The 12,221-nt window shown below is 44.0% G+C and overlaps 1 protein-coding gene across 3 annotated transcripts in view; it reads right to left on the bottom strand.

Annotated features, from left to right (window-relative positions):
- The window catches only part of LOC122944518 (regulator of G-protein signaling 11-like), a 129,728-nt gene that overhangs the window by 32,448 nt on the left and 85,059 nt on the right, over nucleotides 1-12,221 (bottom strand). For all 3 annotated transcript variants that reach the window (XM_044302890.1, XM_044302889.1, XM_044302891.1), the window contains 3 exons: nucleotides 11,977-12,035; nucleotides 11,563-11,639; nucleotides 7,931-8,012 (listed from right to left, as the gene is read on the bottom strand). In XM_044302890.1, the coding sequence (XP_044158825.1) occupies nucleotides 7,931-8,012; nucleotides 11,563-11,639; nucleotides 11,977-12,035 (218 nt within the window). The remainder of the gene's footprint in view (nucleotides 1-7,930; nucleotides 8,013-11,562; nucleotides 11,640-11,976; nucleotides 12,036-12,221) is intronic.

Raw genomic sequence — 12,221 nt, 5'->3', positions numbered from 1 at the left:
GTTGACAATTTGGAAAAGAGTTTGCTGCTCACTGAGCAAGCGCTCTATGGGGTAGATGTGGGGAGGATGGTAGCGAGGAGGATCAGGAAAGTGAGGTAGGTAGCTGGATAACAGAAAGTGGGATAGAGGGAAGAGTGCCAGGGAGGCTAGCCCTGATCTGATACAAGGTTGGCAGATAAGGGGGATGTCGGTTTAGGGACAGCACTGCTGCAGCCGGACCCTTCCTCTGCCAGTCAGGGGAATGTCGGCTTCAGTAAGCAGGAGAGCAGCCAGGGCAGACAGGTGCTGGTAGTGGGAGACTCCATTATTAGGGGTACAGATAGGGCGATCTGTCACAAAGACCGGGATCGACGAACAGTGTGTTGTCTTCCTGGCGCTCGAGTTCGACACATCGCAGATCCGGTTGACAGATTACTGGGAGGGGCTGGAGAAGATCCAGCGGTCATGGTCCATATCGGAACCAATGACAAAGTTAGAGGTAGGTGGGGCGTCCTTAAAAATTATTTTAGGGATTTATGTCACAAGCTTAGGGCAAGGACCTCAAAGGTAGTGGTTTCCGAAATACTACCTGTACCACGAGCCACACAAGAAAGGCAGCGGCAGATTAGGGAGGTTAACAAGTGGCTCAAGAACTAGTGTAGGAAGGAGGGGTTTGGGTTCCTGGAGAACTGGGCCGACTTCTCTGTCACCTACAGGCTCTATCATAGGGATGAGCTGCACCTCAATGGGGAAGGGGCAGCTGTGCTGGGGGAGAAGATGGCTAGAAGGTTGGAGGAGTGTTTAAACTAGGGACTGTGGGGGGGGGGGGAGGAAGGTAATGATGTTATAGGATGGGAAGATAGTGCAGATAGAGACCGGGGGCGAGGTAGTGTGACTGGGGGAGGAATGGAAGGAGGGACTAGAACAGTTCAGAAGGAAAAGTGTAGGGTACAAAATATACATAAACCTCTTAAATGTATGTATACTAATGCCAGAAGCCTGACAATAAAACTGGGGAACTGGAATTAGTGATGTGTGAGGAGGACTATGACATAGTGGGAATAACTGAGACATGGCTGGATGATAGCTGTGACAGTGGGAATAACTGAGACATGGCTGGATGATAGCTGTGACAGTGGGAATAACTGAGACATGGCTGGATGATAGCTATGACTGGGCGGTTAATGTACAGGGTTACAGTCCATTTAGAAAGGATCGCCAAAACCGGAGAGGGAGAGGGTCTTCGTTTATGTAAAGTCCTGTCTAAAGCCCACAGTCCGAGAAGATATAAGTGAGGGACGTGAACATGTGGAGTCACTGTGGGTAGAAATACATGGAGGCAAAAACAATAATAAATTACTAATAGGAGTTTATTATAAACCCCCTAATATTCCAGAGTCCACAGAAAATCTACTACTAAGGCCGAATGCACACGGCCGTTTTTCACGGCCGTGAGCGGTCCGTGGAACCGCGGCCTGGATTCCTGCTGAGTGCAGGAGCGCACAGCGTCATGGGTTGCTATGACGCCGTGCGCTCCCTGCTGCCGCCACAGTACAGTAGTACACTGGTATGATCGGCCTAAAGGAGATAGACGAGGCGGCAAATCATAATGAGGTTGTTATTATGGGGGACTTCAACTACCCAGATATAGACTGGGAAACTAAAACCTGTATATCTCATAAAGGAAACAGGTTCTTGGCAATAACCAAAGACAGTTGCCTTTCCCAACTGGTTCAGGACCCGACTAGAGGGACGGCCATGCTGGACTTAGTGTTAGCCAATAGACCTGACAGAACAACAGATGGGCAGGTCGGGGGACACCTGGGAAATAGTGACCATAAAGTAATAACCTTCCAATTGTCGTCATTCAAAAGAGTGTTCCTTCAAGAAGGAACAAAAATACCAAACTTGAAAAAAAGATACATTTAGCCAACTAAGAGAGGCCATAGCACTAGCTAACTGGGACAAAGTCCTCAAAAAATAAAAATACAGCCACAAAATTGGATAATTTTAAAAGCATCCTAAAATCTAGTTGTGAGAGGTACATACCTTATAGGAATAAAAGGTTAAGGAACAAGAAAAAAAACTATGTGGATAAAAAGAACTGTAAGAAAGCATTTAGATCACTAAAACAGGAGGGTAGCGAGGAAGCACTGAAAAACTATAAAGGGAAAAAATAGAATATGTAAAAAAACTAATAAAAGCAGACAAACTAGAGACCGAGAGATTAATTGCCAAAGAGAGCAAAACTAACCCTAAAATGTTTTTCAATTATATAAATGGTAAAAAGTATAAATCTGAAGGTGTCGGCCCTCTACAGAGTAATGAGGGGGGAGTTGCAGAGAGCGACGAGGAGAAAGCAAAGTTATGAAATAAAATAAACTGTCAGATGAAATGCAGAATGTAAAAGTTAATTCCCCATTAAAAGTGCCCTGTCTGACCCAGGAAGAAGTGCAGCGGCGTCTTAAAAAGATTAAAATATAATTAACCCACGTCCCTCTGATAAGGTCTTACAACCCCTCTTGTCCTCTTCTGGTATTACAGACATATGGAGATCTCTTCACCCAGATGATAGAGAATACACACATTTTTCTCATGTGCACCAGTCATGGTCCTGCATTGATTATTTGCTGCCAAGCACAAACATGGAGGGTAGAATGACCAGTGCGAAGATCCATGATTTGGTGATCTCAGATCACTCACCTGTATCTATTTACTTGCAGAACGCACAACCCAGGGGAACGGATTTTATTTGGCGTTTTCCTTCCTTCTTGGCCAAAGATGATAACTTCCAGGATATCTTAAAAGGTTGGTGGTTGGAGTTTCAAGATGACAATCCCCCACATGCATCAGATGTCTCTACTTATTGGGAAGCGGCAAAAGCGGTTTTGAGGGGTAAGATTATAGGGTATATTGGTAACCTGTGCAAAACAATATCTAAACAACATTTAGCGGCCAGTAAATCACTGAGAGAAGCTTATACAACATTTCTAAAATCAGCTTCCTTAACAGATAAAGATAATTGGATCAGGGCCAGAAGTGATTTTGAATTATGGGTGGACAGGAGAGAGGTAATTTATAGGTTGGCTCTCCAAACTGACCTCTTCCGTTTTGGAAATAAGTCAGGCCGCATGTTAGCCAATTTAGAGGCAGATTCACCCCTACGAACATCATGTCTTTACGAGATGCCAAGGGAACAACACATACAAATCCCAAGACTATTAATAGACTCCTGGGAGAATTTTATGCCGGCTTATACAGTGACTCTCCAAGGGGAGCTGAAGCAGGTAAAACCTTCCTGTCATCCATTAATATGCCATTCCTAGATGCGTCTCAACAGGAAAGCTTAAACTCAAAAATTACGGAGGGAGAAATTCTAGCCACCATTAAATCACTGCATAATGGCAAAGCCCTGGGCCCTGACGGGTACTCAGGGGAGTTCTACAAAGTGCTGCAAGCCCAAATATCCCCTACTTTAACCACATACTTTAATCACCTTCTCCAATCTGGTGACTTCCCGAGACACTCCAAAATAGCCCACATAAAACTTATATTAAAGCCCCACAAAGATCCATCTGATCCTGGCTCTTATTGGCCCATATCTATGATCAACCAAGATCTAAAAATCTTAACGAAGATATTGGCGGATAGGTTGGGGGCCTTGATGCCTGATTTGGTTGGACCCTCTCAGGTGGGATTTATCAAAGGAAGATCAGCAGTACAACATCAGAAAGGATTGGGTCCGACACCATGCCCACCCAGGAGAGTCCCCCATTTTGCTAGCTTTAGATGCGGAAAAAGCTTTTGATTCAGTGAAATGGGATTGGTTGGAAGCGGTTTTAGACAAGTTCCAGATTACGGGTTCTTTTCGTACCTTTTTAAAAGGCTTGTATACAGATCAATTAGCCAGAGTACATACGGGAGGCTTTCTCTTCCCCACCTTCTCATTATACAAGGGTGCCCCCTCTCTCCGCTACTCTTCGACCTAGTCCTAGAGCCCTTAGAACGACTCCTGGAAGGGTCAGATGTTTACTCAGGTATTAAAATTGGCAGAAAATAAGTAAAATTTGCTCTATATGCAGATGATTTGCTATTGTTCATGTCAAATCCAGCCCAACACTTACGCCCCCTAATGGATTTAATGCGGACCTTTGGTTCTCTTTCAGGGTACCAAATCAACTCCTCTAAAAGTGAAATTCTTGAACTACAAGCCAGGAATCCCCCCCCCCCCCCCTCAATTATGGCAGACTAATGGGTTCACCCCTAATTTGGTCAAACAAAATATAACATATTTAGGGTTGAAGATAGGCAAACTTCCAAGCTCCCTATATCATTTAAACTACCCGCCTCTGATTAATATCATAGTGGCGGATTTGAATAGATGGCATTCTCTTCCATTGTCGTTCATGGGATGATGCCACCTGATCAAAATGATGAGTTTTTCCAAGCTACTTTACCCTCCCAATTTTGTTGAAACACTCAGATGTGAACATACTTAACAGAGCCTTCACTAAATTCATATGGGTTGGAAAACGACCCCGAATATCCCTGCATAAACTGATGCTATGGAAGCTTGAAGGGGGAATAAAGTTCCCAAACATTAGGGGCTATAATATTATCTGCCTTATGAGACACATCTTAGACTGGCTACATGGGACGGACCATTTCTCTAACAGAGACTTAGAACAAAACTTAGTAGCTCCGTGGGGCCTGGTGTCATGCCTCCACTCCAATTTAACTACTTTACCATCGGGAATAAAAAACTCAATACTAATAAGAGACGCGGTAGTTGCATGGAAAGTGGCAAGGAAAGCATTTGGGCTCCCTTTCTCGACATCCAAATAGATGCCACTATGGGATAAACCGGAGTTCCATCAGGGCAGGCACAACGCATTTCTGGAGACATGGAGAATGAAAAGGATCACTAGGGCAGAGCATCTGATGCATGTGGAGGAAAGGAGATGGTTGTCCTCTGGGGAGTTCAAAGAAAGATTCCAACTACCAAATTCCCAATTTTTACATATCCTGCAAGTATTGAGATTTTGCGGATCTAGGATTCGTGACCTCTCTAAAGAAGCCTACAGAGCCATGTCAGGGACTTTCACGAAGGCCTCTCCAGCTAAGCCTTTTCACACATGGGAAAACATCACGGATGAAGCGGACATCAGGGAGAAAATACTGGAGGGCTGGACCAAAGTCTGCTCTTGTGTCATCAATGAAGGGTGACGGGAATCGTATTTTAGGATGATCCATAATACGATATATGGCTTTAATTTCACAGCTTCACCTAGTTTTCAAGATCGCATTACGCCCTGTCCTAAATGCAAAGAATCCTATACGGATTTTTGGAATTAAATATGGACCTGTGTAAAGGTGACGAGATTCTGGAAAGACCTGATAGATTATATCAGGAAACACTGGAAGGTGGACCTCCCTATAGAACCCCAGGTGATGCTTTTTCAATATATTCACCTCCCAACGCCTCAATCTGTTCCCTTCTTCCTCCACTCGATCTTGTTGGTCGCAAAGAGGGTCCTGCTACAGCATTGGCTGTCTGACCTTATGCCTGGGATGCCGGAGGTGATCTCACAACTAAAAGTGCTACTAAGACATGATCGATTGGAGGCGGAGAGGCACAAAGAGAGCTCAGCCACAAAGTTCTTCAAGAAATGGAAACTTTTCCTCATCACTCACTTTAGTCCCTCCGAAATCAACATCGACATGTGACTAGAATTATGCTACAGATGAGATGTCTTATTGTTTTAACAATTATGTCAGAAAGTATTTTGATTGTCTTCCTTATCCCTTCCCATTCCTTTTTATTTTCCCTGTTTTCCCTATGTTTTATAGCATTTAAAACTACTTCAATAAAAATAATTAAAAAACAAAAATATTAAAATAGACAAATCGCCAGGACCAGATGGCACACACCCCCGTATCCTAAGCGAATTAAGTAATGTCATAGCCAGACCCTTATTTCTGATATTTAAGGACTCTATACTGACAGGGAGTGTTCCACAGGATTGGCGGATAGCAAATGTGGTGCCAATATTCAAAAAGGGTTTAAAAACAGACCCCGGAAACTATAGGCCGGTAAGTTTAACATCTGTAGTGGGTAAACTGTATGAAGGTTTTCTGAGAGATGCTATCTTGGAGTACCTCAATGGAATGCAAATAACGCCATATCAGCTTGGCTTCGTGAGGGATCGGTCATGCCAAACTAATTTAATCAGTTTCTAGGAGGAGGTAAGTACTAGACTTGACAGCAGCGAATCAATGGATGTTGTATATCTGGACTTCTCCAAAGCATTTGACACTGTACCACATGAAAGGTTAGTATATAAAATGAGAATGCTTGGACTGGGAGAAAACGTCTGTATGTGGGTAAGTAACTGGCTGAGGGATAGAAAACAGAGGGTGGTTATTAACAGTACACACTCAGATTGGGTCACTGTTACTAGTGGGGTACCTCAGGGGTCAGTATTGGGCCCTATTCTCTTCAATATATTTATTAATGATCTTGTAGAAGGCTTGCACAGTAAAATATCAATTTTTGCAGATGACACTAAACTGTGTAAAGTAATTGACATGGAAGAGGACAGTATACGGTATATATACTACAGAGGACAGTATACTGCCACAGAGGGATCTGGATAGATTGGAGGCTTGGGCAGATAAGTGGCAGATGAGGTTTTACACTGACAAATGTAAGGTTATGCACATGGGAAGGAATAATGCAAGTCACCCGTACATACTAAATGGTAAAACACTGGCTAACACTGACATGCAAAAGGATCTAGGAATTTTAGTGAACGGCAAACTAAGCTGTAGAAACCAGTGTCAGGCAGCTGCTGCCAAGGCCAATAAGATAATGGGTTGCATCAGAAGGGGCATAGGTGCCCGTGATGAGAACATAGTCCTACCACTTTACAAATCACTAGTCAGACCACACATGGAGTACTGTGTACAGTTCTGGGCTCCTGTGAGCAAGGCAGACATAGCAGAGCTGGAGAGGGTTCAGAGGAGGGCAACTAAAGTAATAACTGGAATGGGGCAACTACAGTAATAACTGGAATGAAAGATTATCAACATTAGGGTTATTCACTTTAGAAAAAAGACGACTGGGGGGAGATCTAATAACTATGTATAAATATATCAGGGGTCAGTACAGAGATCTCTCCCATCAGCTATTTATCCCCAGGACGGTGACTGTGACGAGGGGACATCCTCTGCGTCTGGAGGAAAGAAGGTTTGTACACAAACATAGAAGAGGATTCTTTACGGTAAGAGCAGTGAGACTATGGAGCTCTCTGCCTGAGGAGGTGGTGATGGTGAGTACAATAAAGGAATTCAGGAGGGGCCTGGATGTATTTCTGGAGCGTAATAATATTACAGGCTATAGCTACTAGAGAGGGGTCGCTGATCCAGGGAGTTATTTTGATTGCCTGATTGGAGTCGGGAAGGAATTTTTTATTCCCCTAAAGTGGAGAAAATTGGCTTCTACCTCAGTTTTTTTTTGCCTTCCTCTGGATCAACTTGCAGGATAACAGGCCGAACTGGATGGACAGATGTATTTTTTCGGCCTTATATACTATGTTACTAAGCACACAAATGTATTTTCTTTCCATGTCCGTTCCGCTTTTTTGTGGACTGTATTCGGAGCCATTCATTTCAATGGGTCCGCAAAAAAAGCCCGGAAGGTACTCCGTGTGCATTCCGTTTCCGCATGTGCGTTTTTCCGTTCCGCAAAAAAAAATAGAACATGTCCTATTATTGTCCGCATTACGGACAAGGATAAGACTGTTCTATTAGGGGCCAGCTGTTCCGTTCTGCAAAATACGGAATGCACACGGACGTCATCTGTATTTTTTGCAGGCCTCAAAATTCATACGGTCGTGTGCATGAGGCCCTAAGGATCACCATTATCTTGTATTTCGGATAATGAACTTACCGATGGTTTGCTAACGAGCCAGTACGCCTGCTCCTGACACTCTATCACAATCCGGTCTCCTTTGCGGCGCTGTTTGGCGGCCCTGTGCATTAGCGGAAACAAGAACATAATATAAAAGTAGTATTTAGAGCCTTCCAACATTATGGTGGTGGGCTGTCAGCTCTATATGCCGCCATGTTAGACAAGTCCATAGGGACCTGTGTATGCAAGCAAAATCCCTTATCAGAACTGTTTCCCATAGCAACCAATCAGAGAGCAGCTTTCATTTCTCTAGAGCAGTTTTAGAAATGAAAGCTAAGCTCTGATTGTTTGCTATGGGCAACAGGTCCAGATTCGATAAATGAGGCCTACTGGATTAGCTAGGCCCGTCCTGGGTGTTATCTGTTATCATAGGGACACCCGTATGGCAGTACAGCCTCCATATTCTGCCATATGCCACATGTACACTGATATTCTCCTGTAGAAGCGATGCTTCCGTGTTTATGGAGTCCATGGAGCACAACACAATTTAAAATCACATTGTACGAGACACGATAGAAGATGGCTGGCTGTAATAAGTCTGCACAAGGCGCTGCTGCGTGCATCCGGGAAAATCCATACAAATATTCCACACGATCCTGAATTTTTCATGATGGATTTTTATAAATATTTCATGTGCACCGGCTGCATTAAGAATATGCATAAACACTTTACTTATTTATGGGGGGTTTAAGACGCGCTCACAAAAAAAAAAAAATAGCACACGTGTCCTGAAACGCGGCGGCGCTGTAAGGGAGAGCTGTCAGAGCTGAAGGTATTACAGGATGGCTACGGATCAGTGCGGAAAAAGGACACGGACTGGGGTGGTGCACAATGCCGGCATTAAAGGGACATTTCAGAATTAGAAGGACATTTACAAGAAACAGCCCCACACTTGTCCGGGGGCTGTGTCTGCTATTGCAATCCATTTTCATTGTGAAGTGAATAGGGCTGAGCCGCAATACCAGACACAACCTGCAGCCAGGTGTGGCGCTGTTTTTTTTTTGTTTTTTTTTTATGTAGTGCCCTGGAGCAAGGGAATTTTGGACTATGGACATTTGTGGATATTTGCCCTTATTGCTACTATACAAAGCCATTCACTACCTAAATAACTTTAAAGGGTTAACTTGCACTGTGATTTGTGCTGTTGTGTGCACTTATATTGTTCTATATTGTTGAACTGCATTTATATGTTTATTGTAATATATCCTGTTCATTCGCACTCTTATTACACTATAGCTGCACTGCACTGAGGAAAAGGTTAATGCACAGCCAGCTAATACTGAGAGACTTAATGACTTTCTACCTATGCAAAGTTTTGAAGGGAACAAACAGACACACTGGCCTTCTGGTTTAGCTCTGCTGTTACTCTCTAAAGACTTGTTTATGTCTGGAAAAATTGCTTAGTCATTCCCATAGACTTGCATTGAAGCTCTATACAAGTCTATGATAGACAAAAATTGTAACATTGTTTCTGTTTAGGCTGTGCTTCTCAACTCCACCCCTTCTACTAGAAGGTTCTAGTTCAGTTAGAAACTGTATATAAGGAGAGCAGTCATAGCCCCTAATTGTCTACAGATAGGGACCAATGCTTAGTAGGAGAGACTCTACCAGAATGCATGAGTGACCAGAAGAAGGCGCTGAGACGGGGAGACTCTGCCACAGATCCTTTCCTCAGCACAAAACCTTTTGCCAGGGAGAAGCCAGCTCAGTGCACTGCTTGTATTGTTTTGCACTTGAGTTCCTCTAGTAAGGGCGTACACTGGTTTACTGCAAACCCACGCACCACACACCATGCAGAGTGCTTGAATGGAGACTGAGTTATGTGTCTGGTCACATGACCCTCCATCAGCGGCCAACTTATGGACAGGACCATTGTTAAAGTGAATGTGTCAATAAGAAAGAGATGGACATATGTAGGAGGTTCCATCAAAGCCGAGCTAGAAGTTGACATTTCTCCTAGTGGGCTCCACCCCCTTGACTCTTTAGAAACAAGGCACTTCTTGTTCTAAAGAATCATCTTTGAGCATCATGTCACATTTCCAGCTCAGTGGTTCACAGAGGCAAGAGAAATATGTCATAAGCACAGTTTTGAGGTGGCCATTTTGTGGATACAACTCCCTCCTTTACTTCAGCATTATAAAGGGGGGTTCTGAGAGAATAGATGTGATGTCCTCATTAAGACCCCTTAACTGTTAACCAGAGTGGAAAGCGGCTACAAAAAATAATCTCTCGTTCTGTAGGATATAACACAGGCATCCCACTGATTTCTATGTGCAGCATGTAATACTTCATTTCTCCTGTGGAGGTGCTGCAGGGAAATTGAACACCTGCTGCCAGGTTTTCTCAAAGACTGTGGTGGATCTCTGGAAGTCTGAGCAGTAAGATGTTCTGTGATCAACTTCTTTTTCTAGCAACAGGCCTCCCTTCTTCCCTTTTAAAGGGGTTGCCCAGTTTAAAGGGACACTGACAGGCAAATTCAGCATATTGTGTTATATATCTGACATTACAGGTCTTATACAGTCTATTAAAAGCATGTAAGTATCCCCCCTGTCCACCTTCTAAATACCGAAATATAAAGTTTTATAACTTGCCTGTCTCCTCACCAATCTGCCCAAGGGGCGGCGTTTCATCTGAAAATGCGCCCAGCCAGCTGGTCCCAACTGTCGTTCTGTAGCCCCGCCCAGCTCATCAATATTCACTTTGCTGGGCGGGGCTACAACTCTCCGCACTCTCATTAACCCCTTTGGAGATGTGAGTGAGCAGCGCTCTGAAGCGCTGCTTTGAACAGTGCCTGGGGCATGCGCATGAGGCAGAGGCTGCAGCTGCCTCTGGGAACGCAGGCAGGGTGTGTACAGCAGGCGCGATCTAACCACGGCGGGGCGCAGGCGCAGAGGATTAGACGGACGCTGCCAAGAGGATTCTATCAACCATACGCAGGATCGTGACTGGGGAGAGTTGTAGCCCCGCCCAGCGAAGTGAATATTGATGAGCTGGGCGGGGCTACAGAACGGCAGTTGGGAGCGGCTGGCTGGGCGCATTTTCAGATGAAACGCCGCCCCTTGGGCAGATTGGTGAGGAGACAGGCAAGTTATAAAACTTTATATTTCGGTATTTAGAAGGTGGACAGGGGGGATACTTACATGCTTTTAATAGACTGTATAAGACCTGTAATGTCGCATATATAACACAATATGCTGAATTTGCCTGTCAGTGTCCCTTTAAAAAAACTCATATACCCTAATTATTAATTTTGAGTTAATAGAGGGGAGTGTAATGTTCAGGATAAGAGCTGCTACAAAGAGTGTCTTTTGCTCTGGAGGACCTGTCCTGTCCTGCATTACACAGACAACCCAATGGCTTCAATGGGCATTGTGTAGTACTTAATTACCCCTGTGGTGGCGCTGCAGGGAACATGAACAGTTACTGCCAGGTTTGATCACAGATAAAAGCAGATTGCTGTGGGTGTCAGAAGTGGAACTCTTCTAATAAGTAGGGATTTCCAAGGTGGAGAACTCCTTTAAGGCTGGGAAAGCTGTAAAATGATTGGCTGTCATGGGTCACACTCCACTTTTTGCCCACACTACTTCAAATAAGTGAGACGGTCTACAGACCTGATTTGCTCTCTTGCTTGCATCACGACGAAGTCCCAGGTGTGGTTAATTCGCTTGTGCAGCTGATTATAATTATCCTGTGAGAACCCAAGAAAAAAAATGGTTGACAAACACCTAAAAAAGACAAAATATTCACGTACAGTTAGAACACAAACCTGGTGACATACCCTACAGACTGACAATGAATATGGCCATCATTAAAGCTCCAGTAGAGGTCTCCACTCATCTATCTTCAAAGCCTAATAGGCAAATCCGCCGGATTCTGTAGAGATGCATTCCCCTCTCCCCTAGCATTTCCTAAAAAGGCATATTTGTCTTCAAGGAGTAAAGGAAAGCTGGGTGACAACCTGTTGGAAGCTGTAATGGCGGCCATATTGATTGTCACCCAGCTTTCCCTACAAATTCATGACTGACCTTCTCATACTCCACCAGGTCTCCTTGTTTCCTGATATTCTTTTTTGCCAGATAAATTGCTGAATAGAAGATATAAGAATCATATTACTTCTATCCTAACCAGCATTTTCATCCTGATTTGCAGGTCATTATTAGGCCCAGCCCATGATCCACCCAGGAGCAACCATAAACACAACTGAATAGTTCGGAAGTATGGTTATTTGTGACTGTCAGGGCATGCTGGGACTTGCAGTCTCAGAACAGCT

Source organism: Bufo gargarizans, chromosome 8 (genome assembly GCF_014858855.1).
Source record: "Bufo gargarizans isolate SCDJY-AF-19 chromosome 8, ASM1485885v1, whole genome shotgun sequence".
Lineage (NCBI taxonomy): Eukaryota > Metazoa > Chordata > Amphibia > Anura > Bufonidae > Bufo > Bufo gargarizans.
The sequence above is the reverse complement of the archived record's forward strand: the minus strand, read 5'-3'. Positions and strand labels throughout refer to the sequence as shown.